Source organism: Balaenoptera borealis, assembly GCF_965194805.1.
Source record: "Balaenoptera borealis genome assembly, chromosome: 1".
NCBI classification, from domain to species: Eukaryota; Metazoa; Chordata; class Mammalia; order Artiodactyla; family Balaenopteridae; genus Balaenoptera; species Balaenoptera borealis.
In genome coordinates, this window is record NC_138860.1 from 92555701 (window position 1) to 92582352 (window position 26652).

Sequence of the window (26652 nt, forward strand, 5' to 3'; positions counted from 1 at the left end):
GGTCATAAGCCAGACTTGAGGGCTAAATTGAATTTTTAAAAATTATCCCTTTACCCTGGTACTTTTCATCAGTTGCAAGTCAGTGGGAAATTCAAAGACTTTGACTTTAAACATCTCTCAGTTTTTTGGTGACATTTAAAAAAAGCATATATTAAGAGAAGTGGAGCAAATTCTAAATAAAGATAAGCCAATGAGATTGAGACAACTGGGAACAGTTTTTGGAAGCTGACCTTGAAAAGACAAGACATACATTGTTTCACTCAAAAATCGTTTTCCCCTTAAATTTTCTAAAGAAATCAGAGATCTCGCACGCTTGCAAGTGACCTGAAAAGCTAACCACATCTTAGAATGGCTATTCTTGGCTCTATCTTTAAAAGCCTAGAGAATTCACCATCAGAAAGAACTGAATGCTGTCATGGGTTTCAGCGAGGGGTTCCCCAAGGTCCTGGCTTCCTGGACATGAACCTGTCCTAAAGACGACTCCCGTCAGCCTGACTGTCAGCCTCAGGACCTCTGGCTGCAGTAGAGGGGCTTGCTTTCACTCATGTAGGTCACTGAACTTCTTTTTTCCTTCTGTTCCCTGCAAAGTTTGTATGGGACAGAGTCCTTGCTATTTCCAAAGCTGATTTTCCAACCAGAAGAAGAAAAAATTGTGGCCTAAATCATGAGAGCCATTAGACTACTCTAAAGAATGGAAAGACATGGGTGGACTGTTGTTTGACCAGAAAAGATGGAGCCACGTAAGAAAAGAGGTGTCTGTGGGGGAACTGCCCCATCAGAGTGAAAGCACCCAGGAACACCAGGCTCCAAGGCAGAGCTGAACCCTCACTCAAGCAGTTGGGAATGCAATCTCTGACAAGGTGCTGAGCTCCCTGAAGCTCAGTTAGCTCCCCTGTGCAATGAGCCCTAATCACGTCTGCCCCAGTTGCCTGCTGGATTCAAGAAGGCAGAGAGAAAAGGGTTCACAAACCATTACTATTAGAAACTGAGAAGTAATTATTATAATAACCTATGTTCCACCATCTCCAGGAAGAATGAAGTAACTATAATAGCTGCCGTGTTTGGGTAACTGCTTTGTACCATGCCTTCCCATCTCTGTGTTCCAAGCCTTACAATATAGTCGTAATTATCCCCATTTTACATGGTGGGCGTCGGGGGTGGGGGAGGGAGATTGAGAATCAGAGAGGGTGAGTGACCCTCCAAAGTCTATTCAGCCATTAAGAGGCAGAGCACGGATTTGAACTCAGATCTGTCCGGCTCCTGGACTCTCTACATCAGTCTGTCTCTAATGAAGAGGAAAGGGGGAAAAATGATACATTGGGGGTTCATGTTAAAAAAGAAAGATGACGGGGATGATAGCGAAAAGCCTAAGAGGGTTTCTGAGGAAGACCGTTGAACTTTTATTTTATTTAATTTTAGAACGGGGCAGGATCTCCTGGTGTCAGCGGGGTTCAGCTGTGAGCAGGGGCAGAAGGAGAGGAAATGTGACCCCTGGTGGGCTGGGCTCCTGGAGTGCTTTCCGTGGAGAAAGGGTGACCCTACATCCCTCGCCCAGTGACCGGCAGAGCCACGGGGACACGGCGCAACGGGCAGCCAGGGAAAGGCAGGTGCAGAACGTCAAGTCCACCTGGGGGTCCGGCTGGTCCCCAGGTCAGCAGTGAGTAGGTAGGGGATGAACAGCCTGCCGGGAAGGGACAGACTGAAATAGTTCCCGCGGGTAATAGACCGAGTCAATAGCGTCTGAGTGGCCTGTGCACATCCTGAGTGTCATCCAAGCGCCACGTCTCTCTCCTCTCCTTTTCTCCTCCTCCCTCTGAGTGAATTTCTCTCCTCTGACCTTCCCGCCCTCCTTATTTCATGTGCACACGTTCCCCCGTCTCCCTCCCACCTCCTCCTCCACTGGCCTGACAAACTGTATCAGCGAATCCCTCAACAGTGCCATATCTAACTTTTTAATTCATTGCATGATTTATTTTTAGCCTGAAACAACTGCATCCTAAAAATGGAGTTCCTGATGAGACAGGGGCTGGGCAGAGCTATGCGAGGTATCTGGGGCTGGGCCGCCTAGCCTGGCTCTGGTTCTACACACGCATGGGTGTGAGCCTCTGCACGCTTCGTCCCAAGCCCACGATTACAGTTAGCAGCCAGAGGAGGTGAAGAAGGGGTTCTCGGGCCCAGGAAGGGCCAAGGAGAGAGACAAGATTGGCCTCTCTGCTCCCCACTGCTCTCAGCAAGTCCTCTAAGGCACCAGCCTCTTTCCTACACACGGTGTTTCTGGGAAAGGAAAACAAAACTTCACCCAGATGAAGAGAACCCACCTGTTTGTGATGGCGGTCTACCTGCTGTCCTCCTGCAGGGCAGAGGAGGGGCTGAACTTCCCCACCTATGACGGCAAGGACCGCGTGGTCAGTCTAACCGAGAAGAACTTCAAGCAGGTTTTGAAGAAATACGACTTGCTCTGCCTCTACTACCATGAGCCCGTGTCTTCAGATAAAGTCGTGCAGAAACAGTTCCAAATGAAAGAAATCGTGCTGGAGGTGAGTGGGGGGACCCCAGACCACGTGGTCCAAGGGAGCGGGAGCTGGCCAGTGGTCGGCATGTGAGGACCTGAGGGCGCTGAGAATATATCCTGAAGTCTTGCCCCATTTCGGTCTCAGGCAAATCTGAAGATATTCTTGTTGCAAAGCTGGGATGTGTGAAAAACAGGGGTGGGTCCAGACTCTTAAGACGGGACAATCGAATGTGCTGCATGGTGCATAATAGTCTGTAAAGATGTAAAGTCTGTCATCTGATGATCCTCTTGATTTCTCAAGGGCAACAGTTCCAGCTACTCCTTTTCTCAGAGAATGTTAAAGCTATTGTTAAAAAGCCTGACTGAAATGAAATTCAGGGTTATTTGCAGGTTTCATTCGGCGTGCTAATTTCCTACTCTTTGTTCCGTTAAGTCTCCCCATGATCCTGATGAAGCAGGAATCATTTGACCTTGCCTGTCCTCGTGGGTCAGACGGGGAATATCACTAAGCTATGAGCCTCTCTTGTGACTCGGTTTTAGTCAACATCGCACAGTGTAGATGTGGGAAGATTTTAGCTGTGCGTTCATTAATGGGAATATTTCTTTTTCTCAGAAAGTTCTTGGTGTGAGTTCAGGGAAGATGGTGAAGTCCGTTCTTATTTCATCTGCATTACATGGCCTGTCTGTAAACCTGGCGCTGGGACCCGTTCTCTAATCCTGTGTGAGTGCCCCGGGAACTCCTCCCACAGTTCCTCCTGGACAGTTTCAGATCGCTTACACTCAGGAACACCTGTGAGTGCCAAGAATTCTAATAGGCACCAAGATCCCTTATCAGTCCCCAGGTCCCGCTCAGCCCAGGCACAAATCTGTGAAAAGGACTACTGGAGAACTATAGCAGTTTATTAATCGGCACAGCCAGAAAGCTCAGCTCAATCAGATGCCTTATTTTCTTTCTTTTTTTTCCAGTGTTATTGAGACATAACTGACATACTTTGTAATCAAAGACTCTGATGAACAGAATTACCATGTAAAACCCATGTGGATTTTAATTCTCAAAAAAAAATTGGCTGTAATAAAATCCAGGAAAACCACCCCAAACACATCAAAATATCTTTGATAATTAAAAAAGTATTGCAGAATCCTGTGTCTCCCGATCATCATACACATATCTATTTTCAGAGGATTTATATATGGCAGTGTGGTCATTACAGAGAGCTCTGGTAGACAAAAAACCTCTGTGGGTTACAAGTGAGGAAAATGCAGGGACTGTTATTAGGTCTTTGTACTATATATACGGGAAAATTACAGGCTGGGAAAAACCGGGACATACAGCACAGCTGCTGCCCAGCCCATGAAACCCTCACTCACATGATTATCTCCATCTCAAACTGCCCTACTCAATTATAGAGACATATTTATGAAAAGTTAATTGAAGGCATAAGGATTCTACCATATATGCTCATCACTGGCCACTTAGCCTAGAACTCAGAAAGAATGCCAGTGCAAGCAATGACCCCATTTCTGATTCCCTGTTATATTAACACACACGCACACACACACACACACACAAACTCCCCCAAGAATCTGTCTCCCCCAAAGATGAATTCTGTACTCCCAGGGAAAATCCTGAGAAGGAGCTTTGCCCTGGACTCGTCATCCTTTCAGCCACCTTTGATCCAAGAGTGCCCGGCAGAGACTAACAAGGGGGAAGTTCAGCACAGGAGGTAGTCTGATGCCCCACAGACTCCTAAATCGCTAAGGGAGAGAGATCACAGAACTTGGAGTCAGGAGTTCCTGATTTATATTCTGGCTTTGCCTCTACTGGACACATGACATAGGGCAGGTTACTTAATTTCTCTGAGCCTCATTTTCTTATCTATAAATCTGAAAAAAATAATAACTATCATACAGGCTTATGAGATGATTAAATAATAATAATCAACATTTATTGAATGCTTCCTGTGTGCAGGGATTGTATGTGGTAGCTGGTTTGATCTTTACGGTACTTCTCTGTTGTAGATACAGTTACTATCCCCCTTTGACAGATGGGGAAACTGAGGCACAGAGAGGCTAAGTTGCCCAAGATTACCCTACTCGTGCAGGTGAAGGCAGTTTTAGCCCCTATACTGCGTTACTGCTGGAATCAAATGAGACAATGTACAAGGAGTTGGTGGATACCCTGTTCAGTATTATTTCAAGAGTCTTCCTTAAATAGAGCACTCAGCCTGTGGGCCTGGGCCTGATGATGCCAGCTGTATCACCAACAGGGCTGAGAGGCACAGAGCCCCAGAGGCACTGCTTATGCAAATGTCCAAACCCTGGGGGAGGTAGGGCTCCCTCCGTGTGGATCGGGAAGGGGAGGGGTGGGTCTTTGTTGAGATACCTGTCAGGTGCAGGCTGTTCCTCAGCATCTAGGACAAAACTGGTTCCAGGAATCTCATGACTGATAAGAGAGGGTAGATGTGAACCTCTAAATTTTCTTTGTGGTCAGAAAAGCCTATTTTGTCCTCTTAATTCCCTGGACTCCAAACCTACACTAAGGAAAATATCCTGCCCATCCCAGATCTGTGTCTGTTTGGGATAGAAGGAGGGGAGGAGACAGTGAAATCTCAGCCCTGGGTAGACAGCACAGGAAGGGGTGGGCTCCTTCCCTCCCAATAGTTTGGGAAGGTGGCTTTCTTTCTTCTTTTTTTTTTTTTTTTGGATTTTTGAATTTTATTTTATTTATTTTTTATACAGCTGGTTCTTATTAGTTATCTATTTTGTACATATTAGTGTATATATGTCAATCCCAATCTCCCAATTCATCCCACCACCACCCCCCCGGGGAAGGTGGCTGTCCATGTTTTTTATCATAACTCACTGTGACCTAATGTGTACAGACACATACTCAGGTGAAACAAAAGTTTCATAGGACAACACATGATTATTTGGGGGAATACTTGGATTTAAAATACTTTTGTCTTCTATTTTATTGTTCTTTTCTATTCTTCTATTGTATTTCATTAAAAAAAAAATACTAATCCCAACCTATTAAATTGATTTCCCTCTCCGGTGATGAGTTGTCATCCTCAGGTTGAAAACCCTGGGGAATTTCTAAGAGTTAGAAGGTTAGGAATTAGAAGTTCATAACTCGTCACATAAGGGCCATCCCATTCTGATAAAAAAATCCAAAGGTACTATGGTCAATGTTTCGTCTGCTGCTGTAAGGACTGATGTTGAAACACCCAGAAACAGCCCCATCCACGGGGTAAGGAGGTCACTGCCTGACTTGGGGCCTTGAAATGCAGATCATTTAGTCATACATCTGTCACTTACTCTAGGTTGGGCCTTGGGGTGCACGCTGTGGATACTGGGAACGTGAGGCACTCAGGTGGCTCATAGCCTGATGTGGAAATTACAGTGCAATACAAATGAAAAGCCACAGTGCAACGGGGTCACTGTAATAGTAGGGCAACATAAGGTCCTCTGGGAGCGCAGAGGAAAGAGGAAGCACCCCGCCCTCTGGGAGAGATGTGGAAGACATGACAAGGAAGAATTGATTTGTGAAAATGAGTAGAATTTACCAGACAAATAAGCGAGGGTCGGGGAGGGAACCGCAAGAGCTAAGGTTCTGATAGCTCCCAAATCTTTTCCCACCCCACTAGCTTTTTCCTAAAATTTGGCCACGAGGGTCTTGTTCCTTTGGGTAAAATTTTTATCCCTACTTAGTCAAGCTTCTCTGGGAGAAGCCGTCTTTTAAGACATTGCTATTCATTTACACTTCCATCTGATCAAGTTTGAGTTTTGTGTTGAAAGCAGGGTTTGATAAGGGGAAGAGGAGAAAGGGAAGAATATGAGGCCATTAAAAGCTTAGGCAGAAAAAGGGCAAGTCAAATGGCACCGGGAGGCATCACACTCAAACTTTGCTTTGCATTTGGTTGGGGTCTAATTCTGGGGGACCCCAGTGTTGGTGCATTGTACGTAGCTCTATACAGATGTTCTGTAAATGCTTGTTGAATGAATGAGTGAAGTGTTAGAGCTCAAAAGAACCTTGAGAACCATCTAGATTTTACTGAACCTCTCATGTCATACATACGGCCTTGCAGTGTTGTGACTTACACAGCTGGTAATCCTGATTCTTGGTTGGGCATTTCATCCACAAAGTAACAACACACTCGTGTAAGAATATGTTAGACTATGTGGAAAAGACAAAACAGGCAACAAGAACTGCCACCCAGAACTAAACATGGTTAATGTTCTGATAGAGTTCTTTCCAGTTATTTTTCTATGCATAAAATCACATTTTCCAATTAGGTTTATACCATTTTTATAGTTTTGTTTCCTGCTTATTTCATTTCAGTATATTGTGAGTGTTCCTATGTCACTAAATAGCTTTAAATTCTTGACAAACAATGTTAATGCTGGCATAGTATTCCACTGTATGATCATACACATTTTTAAGATAATTTCTCTGTTTTTTTTCCTTTGAATTTTAAAAAAAATTTTTATTGGAGTATAGTTGATTTACAATGTTGTGTTAGTTTCAGGTGTACAGCATAGTGAATCAGTTATACATATACATATATTCACTCTTTTTTAGATTCTTTTCCCATATAGGCCATTACAGAATTTCTCTCTTTTTGGATGCTGACACAATTTTCAGGGTTTTAAAAACCTTTGTCTATTTATATTTTTATTGTTGTTTTAACGGACACTCTTTGATTTCTAGCTAGGCTGATTTTTTCATAAAATTATTTGCCATTTACATTTTTTCTTATTTTTCTATGCCTTTTCCCCATTTTTTCTATTGAGGTGTCAACTCAGATTATAAAGGGAGTTGCAATTTTGTATACTATTTCCTTTAGCTTTGGCCAAGTCAGCAAACATAGTCATACCACAATGGCTGAATCCTGTTAGTACTGCAGGACTCAGAGACACAAGAGGAGGATACGGGCACTGAATTTGATTTTTCCTTGCTCCTTTGTTGCCTGCTTCCACCTTCGCCTTGAAACTGCGGTGCAAGTGCTATGCCTATCATGTTCTATAAATATTGCCAGAGAAAGTCCTCCCACATTCGACATCACTGACCTCTCTCAGGTTGAAATGCTTGAGAGGTGGTGTGCTCTAACATGGGCTTCCAAATCAGATAGACCTGGGTTTAATTCCCAAGGAAGTCTGTCTGTGTTCAGGTTCCTTACTTGTGATGTGAGATGCTTCTGGCACACAGAAGGTACTGGACAAATGCTGACTCCTTTCAGCCCACACCGCCTTTCAGTCGGGATTTTAGATACAGCCCAGCCTGACCCATCACTTTAGAGACTGAGGACCCCGGGCCACTTTCAGAGAGCTCAGGGCTGGTGATGTGATGCCATGTTGCTTATTCACAGCCAGCCACGCCCAGAAAGGTGGAGTGACTTTCCCTGATCACAGACCCTCTCCCTCTGATCGCCAAGGCTTACGGAGCCTGTGTCTGATAGATTCAACAACATTATCAGCATCAGTTCTTAAATTAGGCCCCTTCCACGTTTTTGGTCACACTGCAGCCTCCATCCATTTAAGAAGTTCTTCCACTTCCTTCAGGCTCCTTCTAACTCACTCTTTCTCTCCTTGGAGACATATGTTGGAGTTCTCCCCCTAGATTGGAAGCTTCCTGAAGGCAACTGAATTCAAAGCAAACTTGGTAAGGGGGGAAGTTAAAAAAAAAAAAAGAAACAAAAAAACACAGATGGAATCAAGTTCCTATGGACAAGGACAAAAAAACTGCTTGTGAGCCAAAAACACAACTGAATGAATGGCCTGGTCGTGTGACAGAGGATGCCTTGATGTCAGAAGGAACCCCAGCAGTATGGTGTCCACACTGTGAGTTCCTGAGCTCTCTGGAAACGGTGTCATGGTCCTGCCAAATGCCTAGGCCAGGTGTGGGGAACCATTTACTTCTTCCTCTTCCCCTCCTACCTTCACACAGATCTTATCCCCCAGGCCAAGGCCCATTTCCTTTCCTCTACGCCACTCCACCTCTAGGAAACCAGCATTCCAACCTGAAAAAGAAGGAAGGAAAAGGGGAAAACTTTTCCTAGTGAGCTTCATGCTTACGTAGAAATGATTTCATGGCCACTTAAACATCTCTAGAGGGAAAGGAGAAAGGAAGCCTCAGTGTTGGAATCATTGGACACTCTGATCACATTCATCTCCAGAGCTGAGGCTATGCACTGTGTATATATATCCTATGGGAGCAGCTAAACACACCAACCTGTAACCAATATACATTTACAGGATTAGGAAAAACTACAGGGGATTTTTCTCAGGCAAGTTAGTGAGTGTTTCAGAACATGAAAATACGTACTGTGAATCCTTGAATAGAAACATTCATTTGTCAAATATCTGTTGCTCTTAGTGGGACTCTCAGGAATCATAGCATGAATGAATGAGTCACTGAATAGATGGTGAACAAGCAATGCTTTCCACACTGTGAACAGTAAATATCACTTGATTTGTTTAGGGTGACTGGTCCCTGGGGCTGGCAGGCAACCTGGGGTCCTGGCACAGAAATAGCCGCATCATCCCGGCAGCTGCCCGCCAGGTTGACCAGCTGCACCTGTTGTTTCTCGGGAGGTCCGAGGCTGCTTCCCCTCTGCATCCCCTCTGATGCTTCCCCAGAGGATTCCCTCTGCAGGGCCTTCTTGTCTTCCTGCTTACGGAGGTCCCACTTCACTCACCACAAAAAAGCCACTGCCATCCCCACACATGACCTGCCCAGGGGCTCTCTCCCAAGCCCTCTTGGATATCAAATGGCAAGATCACTACCTAAAAATTATTGGAAATGGCCTGTCCACTAGCAGGGAGGGTTACTGTTATGACTGATTGTCCAGGGCTGGTAAGCAGGTTATTTCCCAATACTTTTTAGACAGTGATTCCAGAACAGATCATCCGTTAGCCCCTACAGGGGAGGAGGAGGCTGGTTCCGTCATCTATGGCAGAACCAAGAACCTGAATCCCGTGCAATGCAGGCTTCTGGGTTCTGCTAAGTGTCCTAATGCCGCTGCTCTCAGTCTGCCAAGGCCCACAACAGACTGAGCTCCCTTCTCTATTCAGGTCTCAGTTTCCTAATCAATCTATATATCAGTGAGAAATCTTTGGTGGGGTGACTGCAGCCTCTTTAGACTCTGCCATATGCCCAGTGTCGTCGACATGACTTTTGTGCACAGCCATCCTCGTGTATCCAACTTCAGATGAGGTTGCAGTGCTTGGGCAAAACAGACAGCTGCGGGTCAGAGTAACTGAATTTCTCTTTCATTTATTATTTGATCCTGGGCAAGTCACAAATATGCATCGCATTTTACTCATCTAAAAAATCAACTGTGTGCTTTCTACCTCAGTGAATTAAGAGAATTCAATGAAAACAGGTGAATAAAAATTTCTCTTAAGATTATAAGAAGCTGTACAAGTGTCAGGTATTATTACTTTGTTACGTTGTTTACTATTTAGGAACTATGTAGACTGCTGAGTGCCTGAAATACAGCTGGTGCTTATCAAATGCTAATTCCCTTCACCTGTAACTTGAAATGTAGCCCTTGGTCTTGGCCAGTTGCAGTAGTTCTCAACCTTGGCTGCACGTGGGACTCACCTATGGCGTTTTAAAAAAACACCTATGCCTGGGTCTTTCCCCCCGCCGCCCCAAGCACTGATTTAACTTGTCATAGGGGAAGGGATGATATCCAGGTGCTACAGTTTTTAAAAGCTCCCTGGGTGATTCTAATGTGCAGCCAAGTTTGTGAGGCTTGATGCTCAAAATGTGGACGGCAGACCACACCAGCGGCAATGGTATAACCAGGGTGTTTGTTACATTTAAACAGGATCCACAGGTGATTCATAGGCATGTTAAAGTTTGCAAAGCACTATACTGGTCTGTTGGGTTGGAGAAATTTTCCAGATGACCATAATCGTGTTGCACCTGCTTGACCTTTGGTCTGTTGACTCTCCTGAATGACAATGGACCTGTCAGCATTCCTCTGATTTGGAGGACTGCTGAGACGTGAAGTTGGCCTGGGGGCTGCAGGGATTCAGGTCTGCTCTAAGGACTCTGCCAGGTCTCCCAGTCTTCTCCCACGGTGCCCTCACTCACACAGTCAGTGATTAATACTTTGGACCTCCTAAGAAAGGGAAGATCTGGGCCCATGGGAAGCCTCCCCCTCCTTGAGAGGTTTCCACTGGAATTACAGGGGTTTCTAAGGCCAGATCAGAAGATGCCTTAAGAATCTTAGGTCAGGGTCCAGGATTTACCTTCAGAAAGGGAGAAAAAGCATCTATTTGGTTGCCATGGCACACTTCCCTTTTCTCCAAAAGAAATGACAAATCTGAGAACCCTGGGGGCATATGAATATGGGATACTAACATGTTAGCATGTTTAACAGAAAAGTATGGGAAAGCTGCTCAGAGAAAGCTGGTGAATGTTCTATAACGTGGAACTAAGTCTTGTGAACACCCAAAGAAAAATATTCATTCTTTCACTTATTTGTCAAATACTCATGCACCGCTTACTTAGAAAATGCAGATGACATGGTCCCTGGTAGCTAAGGAGTTGGTCTTCTTTTGTTGATGATGAGAACTCACTTCCTTTAGGTCTCTGCTTAAGTGTCATCTCATGAAAGAAGTTATCTTGACCACCCTCATAAATCACACTCTCCAAGCACCCCCCTTATCCCTTCAACCTTACTTTATTCTTCTCCATAGCACTTGGCTGACATAGTGCATATTGTTCTACACTGCTGTAGAGTGTGAAACCCACAGAGGCAAGGACCTTGTTCTCTGCATTGCTGTACTCCAGCACCTAGATCAGTGTCTGATTCACAGTGGGCTCTCAGCGGTGTTTGCTGAATGAATGTTAAATGAACAGAAGGGGATGGAGGAGTAGGGAAATGGCACTTAATATGAACTTACCATAAAACATGTCCAATATGGGTGCTTTGCATATGTCATTCTGTTGAATTCTTACAACGTATTCTCACATTATGTACAAAGAAATGATTCCATAGAGTTGAGTAGAAATTGCCCAAAGTCACAAAGCAATAAAATGGCACAGCATGAAGCAGGATTTGAACCCACATCTACTTGTTTCCAAACATCATGTTCCTTCCACTACACCAAGGAACTGGGATTGCTGAATTGGATCGCTTCCTGTTTGTAAGCGGTGCCAACTTACAAAAGCACAAGTGTCTCTAGTTTGAATTCTGGATTTTCACCCACACTTAAGCAGTGTTAATTTCACAACTGGACTATGTGTTGAACTGAAGTGACTGGTGTGAGTAGAGGAACTAATGCTTAGCACCACCTACTTGGTATTTAATAAATGTTGGGTGAGTGGGTAGGAGGATGGATGGAGAGAAAAGAAAAAAGAATGGAATTATAGATACATTGCCTATATTGGAAATATATTTCTCCTTGATATCTTTTAAAAATTAAATCCGTTTTTAAAAAAGAATTGAGTGGAAATGTGAAAAATTAAACTCAGTCTGTCAGATTCAGGGAACTGTTTGTCATCCCTGCTTAATCCTGCTGAAATACGGGTAAAACAGATTTTTTTTTTTTTAACCATGGGACTCTCAGTCCAAAATACATACACAGTATGGGCAGAAACCTCTGGGCTCTCTAAGGCTGATGCTGCCTTCAAACCTATTTAGCACTGGCAAATGTCCCAGTGGTTGCATTTCCAAACCTCAAGAGAGGAAGGCAAAATGAAATTTTTGGAGGCAAGGGAATCCACAGATGGGATGATGGGGGAACACTGGGCAGAGAATAGCAACACACACAGGATTCAGGTATTTCTTCCAACTGTTCACTGCCCAAAGATGGGATTCTCCAAACTTGCACCTGCTGCACTCGGAAAACTCAGATGAGGTCAGGCTTATTTTGGTTTGGCTTTGAGACTAAATCCTCGTGTAGAGCCCGTGCTCTCAGAAGATGAATGCCCAGGCTCACTCATAAGTTGCACTTCTCCTTAGAGCCCACGTGCCAATGAACTGTTTGACGTGTGTTTGCTCTGCACGTCTCAGTAATAAAACTAGAGCCTGGGGTGAGATGGCGAAAAGACAAGAAGTGCTATGGTAAGAGTGTGGATTGAGTTGATTACAGCTAAATTTTTTCTTCCATACACAGAATTAATACGGAAATAGAGATTTTACAAAATGGCAAATACAGTGTTGATTCAGAAGTTTTTAGACCATTGGAACCTTCTTTTCTCACTCCTCCCACCCACAAAAGCCCTCGATAATATTCAAGCCCAAATAGGATATCTAGTCACCGTATCCTTGAGGCAGACCTCCTCCCAAAGTTATAAATTTCTAAACGGAGATATGAGAGACCACAAAAGTCACTGTGATAAAAGTATTATAAGGATAATTGTAGTGTAAAGCAGTAAAATAGAAACAAACAAAATCTGTTTCAGAATCACAAGAGTTTTCTTTAAAAGCAGCAGCCCTGCTCACTTGCAGTTTGAGCTCCACTGGTTGGTGTGGAGTATTTTTGCATAACTATCAGCTCAGCCTTGGCATCTAAAATGACTTGTTCCAAAGAATCTGAAAAAGGATATATATACATAATATATATATGTTATATATATTATATATCATATACCTGTATAACTGAATCACTTTGCTGTACACCTAAAACTAATACAACATTGTAAATCAATTCTACTTCAATTTTAAAAAATAAAAATAGGATGTATTGCAAAAAAAAAAAAAAAATGACTTGTTCCATCAAAAAAGCCAGTCCCCAAAAGTACTGCATCTGTACAATGAGGCCTCTGAGGTTCCCTCTTCTGTAGACTGAATGTGGTTTGATCCAGATAAGCCATTTCTGTTTGGAAAGACATGCAGGAACACGGCCAGAGCACCATCTTGCCGTGCGATGGGCTGGGCAGGCCAGAGCCGCTTCTCAGTGCCCAGAGAGCCTGTTCCAGGAGCGCCCGCCTGCTGCCCGGTGCCCCAAGCCAGGCAGAGCTCTCCTCACCATCTGCCGTGTGCTGGGCAGGCAGACGGGCCAGCAGATACCCCTTCACACGCTCACCTGCCTCTACCTTACACTGCCCTGGCTCAGCACCCCAAGCCATTCCTCAGCCTGGCCACACACACCCAGCTTCCCTGTGAAGGAACTGAGAGCATTTCCTGAACCCAAAGGAAAGAGTGAATACAACCCGTAAACAGCAGCCCGCACCGTGGCCCAGCAATGCAAGAAGCACACGCTTAGGAGGGAGACCCCGTGGGTCTGAGTCCTTACACTGTCCAGACAGTGGGCAGGTCACTGAGTTGCTCAAGGCTGAGCCCCTTCCTTTGTAAACTAGAGACCACCCACCCCTTGTCCCAGGGTTCCTCTGAAGAGAAAAGAGGGGTGTGTGTAAAGTGAACGGCCCATGTCTGGTGCTCAGGAAAGGACTATTCTCGAATTTACTGTGTATGTGAAAGTACATTGAAAACTAACTCTCAGGTTAGTTATACGTGGCATTTGTTGTCATTAGCAGATGTTATCAAAATAAACACTAGTCAGACATTTCGTAAAGTTCAGCCAAGCAGCAGCAGGTTTCTCCTCTGCTTTTTAATGTGCGCTATGGGGGAGATGCAGCAAAGAGGCCTGTCTGCCATCATTTTACATTTAGAAGGGCTCTCCCAGCTGCAGCCTCCGTCCTTCCCTCTGATTTTCTTTTTCTTTTTCTTTTTTTTTTTGAGGAAGTGCACCAACCTATGGAAAGTCTCGTTAGAAAAGGGACAGTCTCTCTCTGGCTGCAGGAACGCGGTGGATAACGTGTGGGACTCTTCCCAGGAAGGGGGTTACCAAGGGGTGTCGGCATTTGGGCTACCAGACTGCATTTTCACAGGCTCTCGGGAATAGAACTCTGCTGAGAAAAAATTGGAAAAGGGCATGGCCTCACCCCCATATCAGTCAAATCCATTTCCCCCCCAAAATCCCATTGCAATATTTTTAGTATGAAAAACAGAAAACAAAAAAAAACCCTGGACTCCAGAAACAGCCTCCCTCAATCAGTCATTTTGGACATTACAAAACGCTCCCCAGGGAGATTGTGTTTATATGTTAGAGACAGTTGTAAGGCGGTGGTTCTCAGTGTGTGGACCCAGGACCCGCAGCATGAGCATCTCCTGAGACCTTGTCAGACATGCACACTCGTAGGTCCCATCCCAGGCCTGCCTAATTAGGAGTCCTGGGTTGGACCCAGCAATCTGGGTTTTTACAAGGCTTCCCTCCAGGTAATGCTGACGCGGGCTCAGATTCAAGAACCACTGGCTTGGGTAATGAGGTTGCCCTATAGTGAATTTATAGGGAACAAACATTCATAAGCACTTGCATACATGTTACTCCTGCAAGAATTAGATCTCGTATTTTCAGATTAGAAAATTGAAATCAGAGAAGTTGTGACCCTCCCAGAGTCTCATACCTGATAAGTGGCAGAGCCAGGATTCGGGCCCAGGTCCCTGTGAGGCCCAGATGAAAGGAATGTAATGTAATGGATGAAAGCTTGGGCCCTGGAGCCAGAGTGTCAGGGTTGGAATCCCAGCTGTGTCACTTAAACGCTGTGTGGCTCTGGCCAAGTTGGTTAACCTCTCTGTGCCTCTATTTCCTCATCTCAAACTTCTACTTCATGTGGGTTTTGTGAAGATTCGATAAGATAATTCATGTAAGGTGTTGGAGCAGTATCTGGCATATAGCAAGCACTCAATAGATGCTCTTTTTATTGTTGTTGTTATACTGCTTCTCAGTGTGGTGGAGTGGAAAGAACACATAGCAATGACCTTTGGGTCTTTTCCTCGACCTTGACCAAGGTGATAGCCCAAAAGTGCCAATAAAAACAATCAACAGCCTCCCTTTCCCTCAAGGCTCTTTTAGAAGCCCCCCAGTCCAGCCCCAAGAGGCCCCAATGTTCACTTGAATCTCATAAAATAGCTGTTCCATTCCCTTGCCTGCCTCTTGCATGGACACATCATGTGCCAACCCCCCAGCTATACATAGCCCGGGCCTCATCTGAGGGCGGTGGAAAGTGACAGATTACCGGAGATAAACGTCAGCTCTCCGGTTTCAGGGGAGGACACGAACAGTAGTTGAATTGCTTGACGTGTGGCCAGATGGTATCAGGGACAGTGGGTGAAAAGAGCCGTTTGGCTCTTGGCTTACATGGAAAGAGCAGGGTTGCAGCCAGGGTATTTTTAATGACTGGCCTGGGGGACATTCACTTGGAGCAAAGATCTGTGACACTCTCCCCCAAATTTCTCAGCCCTTGATTTTTTTCAGATTCTTGACCCTGCAGAAAGTAACCCCCCTCAGCTCCCTTTAATAAGTAAACACTCCCTTGTCTCTGCTACCGCACGCCTCCCCAGCTTCCTCTGACCATGAAGCAAATCAGTCTTTCTCCTCCAGAAAGACCATTCTTGGGAAGTGGAACAAATGTATCTTTCTTCCTGTCCGTCCCTGGTTTAGGGCTGAGATGTCCCACAAAGGGACTGGACTTGGAGGGACACAGATAGACAGAGAGGGCATCTTGCATGCCCTGTCCTCTGAGGCCAAAGGGAACGTGTCCCCTGGCACTGCTGTGTTAGTATCCCCTTCCCTTCGTGGCAAACTTGACCAAGTGACCCACACCTGCTCTAATGTGTCCTTGCCACCCACTCATCAGCCACACTCTCACTGCTTTGGCTTCTGTCCCAGCTCCTCGCTAAAGGTCACCCATGTCTTACCATCCTGAAAGGAGAGACCTCACAGTGGTCCCATCTCTGTGACTCCCCACAACATTTGATCTGACCACCTGCTCGTTCTCAAGCTTCTCATGACTTTGGAGTCAAGAGACTGTGTTCCTTGGCCTCCTACTTCTCCCACAGACCTCTCGGCCTCCACACAGCCTCCTTTTCTCACCTCCTACAAGGCGGCCAGTCCTGGACCCTGTGGTTTTCTTGTACACTCTCCTCACTCCTTCACCCCTCCCTTGCACAGTGCCTTCAGGACCTCTCCCCCAAGCTCCAGGTTGGCACCTCCAGCTCTTGGCTGGATTTCCGTGGCCATGAACTCATTGCATCTAAATCCAAGCTGAGAAGCTGGCTCGTGGTTCTGGCATGCCCTCCTGACATCTCTGTTTGCCCTTCACTCTGTTCCCTGGCTGGAGACCCTGGAATCATCTTGCCTCCTCTTCTCCTTGGCTCCCCCCAGCTTCTCCAAGGTCATGAAATAGTTACCAGGTCTGAATGATTCTCAACCTCCAACATTACCTCACAAGTTACTTCATGTGCTGCCTTAGCTGGAGACCAGTCTTCTCCCACTCAGTCTCCTAACTGGTCACCTTCGTTTCTACTCTCCTTTCTATCTGTCTGGTCTACACCCTTAGATCAACCCTCCCCGAACTCAAATTAGCCATATTGTTCTTCTACTCAAACATCTCCCAAATCGGAACTGCTAGTCCTAATATTCCAAGTCCTACGGGCTCTTTTTCTAACATGCCTTAAACACACTACGCCTTTCAGCTCCCCTGAGAAGCCCTCTGATCAAGGACAGAAGCCTCTTCTCTTACACTCACCCTGTGCATTTGCCCCTCCAAACCTTCACCTATTTCTGCTGCTTTTTCTTCCTTGGATGTCTTTGCTGCTCTCCTCTGCCTATCCAGACACTCCTCCTCTTTCAAGGTCTAGCTGGTCTCCCCTCTTTCTTCCATTCATTATTTAATAAACTAATATTTTTTGAGCTCTCCTCTGCTCAGGTACTGTACTGGGTGCTGGAGTTAGTATATGGAGAAAAGCAAACAAGGACATGGAGCTTACAGGCTCGCACGTGGATAGTTGATAGACAAATGATCGTATAAGTGAACGTGTACTTATAAACTGAGAAAGGGCTGTGAAGGCAAAGCACAAAGCACTATGGACAAGTGTAGAAAGGGCACCCAATTCAGACTGGGAGTCAGGAAATGCCTTTTGAGCAACTGACATTTATGTGCAGGCTTCAAGGAGAAATAGGAGTTGGCAAAGAGTGGAGGGAAAGATCTTCTAGAAAGAGGGAAGGGCATGCACAGAAGCAGAGCATGTTGAGTGTCTTTGTGTGAATACAACCAGGTATCCCTGTGGGCAGCTGCGGCCCATGTCTTGGCCTAGGACATGGGAGCTGAACGAGGTGATCCTGTGCAAAGACCTCCCGATTCAGGAAAGAACTTGCTGTTTTGAGGAGCCGAGGACGAGTGTGTTAAGTAAGAGGCAGAGTGGCCCCAAATGAAGCTGGAGAGGCAGGCAGGCCAAACCGGGCAGGGCCTCGTTGGCTATGTTAGGGATTTTGGATTTCATCTTGAGTGCATGGAAGTTAAATCTATACTCCTTATCATAGCTTATGAAGCTCTGTATGATTTGACCTCCCTGCCCACGAGCTCTCTTGCTCTGTCTCCATAGCCCTTATTTTCTGTCCTAGTCCTTTAACACTTATCAGCTAATTTTTCATTAGTTTCCTCCCTCATGAAATCACAAGGTCCTTGACTCTGGAATGTGTCTCACACTTTTGTTTAGTATGGAACCTTGATTACAGTAGGCCCTCAATTAATAATTATTGTTCTTTTTCCATCCCAATACGTTAGGCTTTGGTATTTCTGAATTAGTACAAGGTTCAGAACCCTATCCAGCTGTCATAATAGTAAGAAGAAAATATAACACTTATTAAGCACTTACTGCATGCCAAAAACTGTCAAGAACTTTACACATTATCTCATTTAATCTTCTTCAAAACAGCTTTATGAAATAGATATTGGTATTGTCCATATTTTACAGCAGAGTGACAGAACTTACGACCAAGTCAGGAATCCAGGTCTCTGACGCCAAGCTGTGTACTCTTAACCACTAGAATATACTATTCCTGGGTCATTTATTCATTTAAAGCTGAGATCTATTTCTACCACATCATTACAGAGGTAACAATGGTACAATAAATACCTATACAATGCAAAATTTAGAAAGAGAAAGGGGGCTTCCTTGGTGGCGCAGTGGTTGAGAGTCTGCCTGCCAATGCAGGGGACACGAGTTCGAGCCCTGGTCTGGGAGGATCCCACATGCCGTGGAGCAACTAGGCCCGTGAGCCACAACTACTGAGCCTGCGCGTCTGGAGCCTGTGCCCCGCAACAAGAGAGGCCACGACAGTGAAAGGCCCGTGCACCGTGATGAAGAGTGGCCCCCGCTTGCCACAACTGGAGAAAGCCCTCGCATAGAAACGAAGACCCAACACAGCCAAATAAATAAATAAATAAATAGATAGATAAGTCAGGAGCTCTTAAAAAAAAAAAGAGAAAGGACAGGGGGCTTCCCTCGTGGCGCAGTGGTTAAGAATCCGCCTGCCAATGCAGGGAACACGGGTTCGAGCCCTGGTCCGGGAAGATCCCACATGCTGAGGAGCAACTAAGCCCGTGTGCCACAGCTACTGAAGCCTGCATGCCTAGAGACCATGCTCCACAACAAGAGAAGCCACCACAATGAGAAGCCCGCGAGCAGCAGCAAAGAGTAGTCCCTGCTCACCACAACTGGAGAAAGCCCACACACAGCAACAAAGACCCAACACAACCAAAAAATAATAAATAAATAAAATAAATAAATTTATTTAAAAAAAAGAGAAAGGACATACTATGAATATCCACATTTTTACTACTGAGTTATGCATATTATTTAATATAACTTTTTTTATATATATAAAGTTATTTTTGTACTCAAAAGAATCAGCAATGGTCAAAGCAAATCCTAATGTTCTTGGAAAGAATGAGCACTGCACCAATGCCCAGCGGCTGCATGTACCAACTGATGAGACAACTCCATTCTCTAGGATGGACAAGACGCAAGACCATCCGAGAAGTAACCAACCACCCAACCAACCAACCAAACAGACAAAACCAGCAGGGGAAAGATTATAAGTCAACAGGAGAAAACTGGAGTCCAATCTGAAAAGAGTATTCCAGTTTTCTGGGAATTTAGGAAACATATTGACTCTATCTTTTCTCCTCCTCATGGTTGTAAATTTTAATCACTGTAATTGGTGACAATTTCCTCTTTGCCCTTTGGCTCAAAAGTCTCTTAAACTTTTGAAGTACTTGGCCCAGTCCATTCATTCATCCAAAGTATGCTGAGTGTCTCTAAGGAACTATATGAGATACAAAAGAAGCACAAAATGGGCTTTTTCTCCTTAGGGAGGAAAGATGCACAATACAGAACCCTAATGATTGCAAAATAAGTGCCAGAGTGCTGTGTCCCTGTAATGGGCTATTGGGATTCACAAAAAGGAGACTGGAGTCAAAGATGAGTCTGGAGCTGGGCTTTGCAGCCAAGGCCAGGCTGGCAGCAACCGGAGAGAGCCCAGTGGGATTGTGGTGCAAGAGAATGGAGAATGGAAACTATGAGCTGGAAATCTAGGACCAGAGCAAAGCTGGAGATGAAGCCAAGTGGGAAAGGCAGACAGTGTCTGGCCAGCGCCATCAGCCCAGCAGGGGTTCTTGGTCCTGGAGAGAATGGTCACGTTAGGAGTTAGCCCAGAAGTTCCCAGTCCTTCGCCACAGTGCTTCTCCCCCATCCATCTCACTGCTCTCTCTTGGGTGGCTGCCAGCCCTGGCCACCCTTGGCCTAGGCCCAAGAAGGGTGCTTGCTAGGGCTGATGGAAGTGATGACAGAGCTCAAGTGGGCAGGCTTTGGGCCTAATCGCGGTGGGAGGCGAGAGTGACAGGACACCGCAGGGATTGTGTGTAAGGGTACCAAGGAGAAGGTGGGCAGGTCTCAGCTAGCACAGGTTCCTGGCCCATCTGTGACTGCCAGCTCTGTCTATCCATCCGTGCCTAGGACAATAATTGGCTGTGCTTAAACAGAAAAGCAGTAAAACAGAACTGAGTTTGCCTGAGCTAGCACCTTCCACTCATATATCTTCAAATGTCACATATAAATATCAATAAGATAATGAGAAGGGTATGCTTTACAAGCCTAGGAAAGGCACACATTGGCATCTACCTAAGAAACCAATAAAATGTGGTGATGTGTGTCTAGGAGAGGTCAGAGTTAAATTCTCTGTTTAATTCTCAGAGTTAATCTCTAATATTCTTACTATTATTAATATTTCTCTCCTACGCTTAAGATGAAGTGGCCAACAGGGCTAAGCATGGCCCACGGGTCACAGTTGGAAAATATTATGTCACAGCACTTTTGGATGAACTGACAAGCATTTATAGCAGTGTTGTCCAGAGTGTGGTACAGGATCTGCTGCGTCAGAATCATAGGGCTTGGTAGTGTGGTTTGTGAAAATGTAGATACTTGAGCTCCACCCTAGCTCTATTCTCTACTTTCTGGTGCTGAAGCCCAGGAAACCCCATTTTAACCAGTGCTCCGAGGGATTCTTATGCACACAGAAGTTTAAGAACCACTGTTAGAGGCTCATGCTTTAGGAGTTGGGAAACTTACTAATATCACAAAGCCATCAGGTCTCATCATCATTAATTTTTAATGATAGAAAGGGAACATTTAAGTTAATGTTTTGATAGCACTAAATAGGACAGAGTGGCTTACACTGAACACCAGAAAACTCATTCAAAAATAACCTTGTCTTGGGCTTCCCTGGTGGTGCAGTGGTTGAGAATCTGCCTGCCAATGCAGGGGACACGGGTTCGAGCCCTGGTCTGGGAAGATCCCACGTGCCACGGAGCAACTAGGCCCGTGAGCCACAGCTACTGAGCCTGCACGTCTGGAGCCTGTGCTCCGCAACGGGAGAGGCCGCGACAGAGAGGCCCGCGCACCGCGATGAAGAGTGGCCCCCGCTCGCCGCAACTGGAGAAAGCCCATGCACAGAAACGAAGACCCAACACAGCCAAAAATAAATAAATAAATAAATTTATTAAAAAAAAAAAATAATAACCTTGTCTAATGAATTGAATGCAATAGACTAAAGCCAAGTGACTTTGCAGAAAGACAGACCTGTTTAAGCATTACAGGGACGCTCAGGATGAGTCATAATATAAACACTGATGATTTCTTTCATCCTAAGCCTTTCCTAGTCTCAGCCAAAACCTAAGAAAGAAGAGAAAACCGCCTGAAGAAAGAGGACAGGGAGCATATGAGAAGGTCAAGGAGGGAAGAATGAAGAGGCAAAGAAAACCCTCAGAGAAGTTACAGCAGGAGATGGCCCTTTCAACAAATGGTGCTGAAACAGTTGGACATCCATTGGTTAAAAGCACACCACACACAGCCCTCAAAGTAGATCATGGACTTAAATGTAAAATTAAAACTCTAAAACTTTTAGGGAGTTCCCTGGCAGGCTAGTGGTTAGGACTCGGCACTTTCACTGCCGTGGCCCAGGTTCAATCCCTGGTCAGGGAACTAAGATCCTGAAAGCCACGGGAAACAAAACAAAACAAACAAACAAAAAAATAACTCTAAAACTTTTAGGAAAAAATTGGAAAAAAATTTCAGGATACGGGATTAGGCAAAGAGTTCTTAGACTTGGGCTTCCCTGGTGGCGCAGTGGTTGAGAATCTGCCTGCTAATGCAGGGGACACGGGTTCGAGCCCTGGTCTGGGAGGATCCCACATGCTGCGGAGCAACTAGGCCCGTGAGCCACAACTACTGAGCCTGCGCGTCTGGAGCCTTTGCTCCGCAAAAAGAGAGGCCGCGATAGTGAGAGGCCCGCGCACCGCAATGAAGAGTGGCCCCTGCTTGCCGCAACTAGAGGAAGCCCTCGCACAGAAACAAAGACCCAACACAGCCAAATAAATAAATAAATAAATACATACATACATAAATAATAATTTAAAAAGGTGCTAATAATTAAAAAAAAAAAAAAGAGTTCTTAGACTTAACACCAAAAGCAAAATCCATAAATGGAAAAACTGATAAATATGACTTCATCAAAATTAAAAACTTTTGTTCTGTGAAAGACCCTATTAGGAGGATGAAAAGATAAGCTACAGAGTCGGAGAAAATATTTGTAAACCACATATCCAACAAAGGACTAATATTTAAAGAGCTCTCAAAACTCAACTATCAAAAAATAATCTATTTGGAAAATAGACAAGAGACGTGAACAGGTATTTCATGGAAGAGAGCATACTGATGGCAAATAAGTTCATCATCATTAGCCATTAGGGAAATGCATTAAAACTGTAATGAGAGATCACCACACATCTATTAGAACGGCTAAAATAAAAATTAGTGACAACACCAAATGTTGGTAAGGATGCAGAAAAACTGAATCTCTCATCACTACATTGCTGTTGGGAATGTAAAGTGGTACAGCCACTCAGGAAAACAATCAGCACTTTCTTTAAAACCTATGCAGTTATGATACAACCCAGCAATTTCACTCCTGAGTATTTATCGTAAAGAAATTAATACTAACCTTCGCACAAAAACCTGTACATGAATGTTTATAGAAGCTTTATTCATAATAACCAAAAACTTGAAACAGCCCAGATGTCCTCCAATGGGAGAATAATTGAAGAAACTGTGGTACCTCGGTACCACGGAAATACTGCTCAGTAATACAAAAGAATGATCTATTAATATACACAAGAATCTGGATGAATCTCCAGAGAAATATGATGAGTAAAAAAAGACAAACCCAAAAGGTTACATATTATATGATTCAACTTATATAACATTCTTGAAATGAAAAGAAATGGGGAACAGATTAGTGGTTGCCAAAGGTGAGGGAAGAGATGAAGGTGTGGTTGCCAAGGGTTAGGGAAGGGATGAAGGGGGAAGCAAGTGGATGTGACTATAAAAGGACAACATGAGGGATCCTCTTGGTTTTGGAAATGTTCTGTATCTTCACTGTATAAATGCCAATATCCAGTTTCGATATTGTATTATAGTTTTCCAAGATGTTACTTTGGGGCAAACTGGGTAAAATGTACGAGGGATCTCTCAGTATTATTTCTTACAACTGCATGTTAATCTACAATTATTTTTTTTTAAATTGTAAATAAAGAAATGTAATATTAGTATTACATGATCTTTTTGGTAGCTTCTCCACTCTATTCTATTTTAAGCTTCCAGTCAGCCAGATGGCAGGAATTAGATCTCAGGCAACTGAGGGTCTCCCTACTTCCTTATATCTAAGTTTCAGGGAGCTTAACACGATGCCAGTCTTGTGCTTGGTGTCATCATCTAGGCTGGTGTCCACCCAGAGTAGTTTACAGCCATCTGTCCACCTGACACTGTTGCATCCTCTTCACCTTCGGGGCTATACTTCCACCCAGGTACTCTGATAGTTCTTCCTCTCAACTGGAAGCAGGAAAACTTCAGAGGCTGCCTCAGGTCTTTCTACCAGATACACTCAATGGGTATTCTTACTCCTCAAGCCCACGGGGTGGAGGGACTTGAGGACTATCCTGGGTACTGGGGTCACAGGTCTCCTTTGTCCTAAGGTCCTTCAGCCTATCTGGCGTCTCTTGTGACCCCACCGAACCCAAGGTTCATTTGGTAGCTGCGATGGGCTCCAGGCCCCATGTTAGGTATCTGTGGCTATCTAGTAACTCTTTGCTTCCTTTCTGATCCTGCTCTCTCCCAATTCAAATTTTATCAACCCTGAGGGCAGAGAAGGGTGTGCGACAAGGTCTTCCAAATCTTATATCTTAGATCTGGTCCTCACACTTTTCTCTCCTTCTCAGAATTCTACTGAATCATCCTTCCCCTGGGGGCATAAGCATAGAATCCCCACGTTGCTGCTTGAACTGGTCACAGAGTAACAGGAAGTATGGAGGAAAATCCTCTTGTCAACATATCAAAATAGTATCCCGTGGTATTTTCTACAGTCTTTCTGATCTTGATTCACTTACTCTCCTACTTGTCTCTCCCTTCAGCTTGTGGCCCAAGTCCTGGAACATAAAGATATAGGCTTTGTGATGGTGGATGCCAAGAAAGAAGCCAAGCTTGCCAAGAAACTGGGTACGTGGGATTTTCTTTGAGATATATCATGAAGAAACAAATGTGTCTTGCAAAAAAAAAAATACAGTCATTTTTTCTTGCATGATAACTAGACTATTTTTAAATAAATTTAAAATGATCCTGCATACCTTAGTCTTGGCTTGGGGAAGAGTCTCACAAAAGTAAATACAGGCCTGAATTAAATAATTTCACATTAGTCATCTAATATATCTTTGTATCAGTACAAGGAAGAGGGTTTCTTCCTGGAGAAATGGACACTAAATATTCAAACCTTTATTTCCAGCTTCTAGAGCATGTTAAAAGGCTAGCTTCTCGATGGCGGGTGGGAAGTATAAATTAGGAATTTGGAAGTAACATATACACACTACTATACAAAAAATAGATAAACAGCAAGGACCTACTGTATAGCACAGGGAACTATACTCAATATTCTGTAATAACCTATATGCGAAAAGAATCTAAAAAAACCAAATATATATGTATGTATAACTGAATCACTTTGCTGTACATATGAAACTAACACAACATTGTAAATCAAATATACATCAATTAAAAAAAAAAAGGCTAACCTCTCTGTCTCACTGACATGGTGATCTCTTTGAGGGAGATCAAATCTCTTTTTCCATCACCTATTATTTCCTGACCTCTTGGCTGAAGCAGCCAACAAAGAATGTCATTAATAGTAGTGATTCTAGGGTCCCAGTGGTTTCTAAATTTAAGTCCAAAGCCCAGCTGGGCATTGTCACCAAGGATGAAAGGGAGGATTTAGACGAGGTATGGTTAAGCAAGCGACTGCACAGGGCAAGTTGTAATCTCTTGTGTCAATATATCATGGTTAAGTGCAAGTGTGCTTTAAGATTCTTACACCTCTAATCCCAAGGAGAGAGAATATAGGTTACTCTGCTGGGTTGCAAACACCCCCAGACATATATTGCCCATTTCACTTTTTCTGCATGACCAGTGAAGGATGGCTATTAAAAGAGAGCAGGAGGTTATAAAACAGGACCTTTGAAGAAAGGTTAATTGGATTTGGAGTAGTAAGCACAGGATAAAAAAGATTAGTGGTGGTTCAGTAAATGCCTTCAGGCACACGAAAGTGCATTATCTTAGAGAATTTCAAACAACTGTTTTCTATTTTATTTTCAAGAACAGCTTTTTTAAAGAAAGATTTAAATTGTAAGAGACAATATTTAGGTTAGCTACAAGGAAGAACTCATGACTATAAAATGATAATGAATTATTAAGAATGCCTGGGGTATCTCTTTCCCTGGAGACAAATTAAGAAGTTTTTTTTCCCTTGAGCAGGGGAGCAAAGCATGTTCAACTCTTTTCCTAGTCAAAAGCAAGTTGATGAGTTCTGTCCAGTGCCTCTTGATACCTTAGTCTTCTCCCTTCCCACTGTTTTAATGAGAAGTTGAATTTGGGAGAATTTCCAGTAAATTTAGTTAGAGGAAAACGCTGGTGTTCCAGAAATCTAAAAATTTAGGGAGGACAAGCTGGGTAAATATTCATAAGAAGGGACTGGTGGATATCCTCCCCATGGAAAGTGTGATAAATGTGATAAATGGGGTATAAATGTCTAAATGAACCTTTGAATGTCGAAATGAACCTCTAAATGAAATGGGGCGGGTTCTTTCTGACTATTCGATCCTCGGAGTTTACAGGACAGTTGTATTTTGTGAACCTGCTCCTTGATCTCCATCCCCGTTTCCAGGTGCCTGAGTTTGGTCTCTGGACTAGTGCAACAACCTCCTAACTGGTTTCACTCAGAGAAAAATCTAACAGCAGGACACTGGCTGAGGTTCCCCATGGCACCCTTTGTGATCAGTCACTGCCTGCTTCAGGGATACCTGGCCCATTGCTCCTTTAGATTTACAAACAGTGCCCCATGGTGTGCCAGGGGTTCTTCAGAAGTGCCCTGGGACACGGTGGGCAGTGGGCCAGCCTCCCTTTCCTAGAGGTTCTGCAGAAGAGTTCATCTGGAGAAGGCATCCTTCAGCTAATCCGAGAGTTTGAAAACAATATCTAAGGAATTAAACATGCCATGCAGTTGGACTTAAGGCCAGCCTCAGCTATTTAGCGTTCCTGGGCGGGGGGGGGGGGGGGGGGGGGGGCGGAATGCAGTTCTCCAGCAAGCATTTGTGAAAGTACACAGCATTATGCTGAGAGTGATGGAGGGTAGGGAAGAAGATGCAGAACCTGTCCTTGCAGCATTATCAGCAGACT

At 44.4% G+C, this 26652-nt stretch overlaps 1 protein-coding gene across 1 annotated transcript in view; it reads left to right on the plus strand.

The window, feature by feature from the left end:
* The first annotated feature begins 2048 nt into the window (after window positions 1-2048).
* Window positions 2049-26652, plus strand: part of CASQ2 (calsequestrin 2) — a 63720-nt gene continuing 39116 nt past the window's right edge. Inside the window, exons 1-2 of the mRNA XM_082369440.1 lie at window positions 2049-2537; window positions 24342-24426. Coding sequence (XP_082225566.1) covers window positions 2304-2537; window positions 24342-24426 — 319 coding nt within the window. The 5' untranslated portion in view covers window positions 2049-2303. The remainder of the gene's footprint in view (window positions 2538-24341; window positions 24427-26652) is intronic.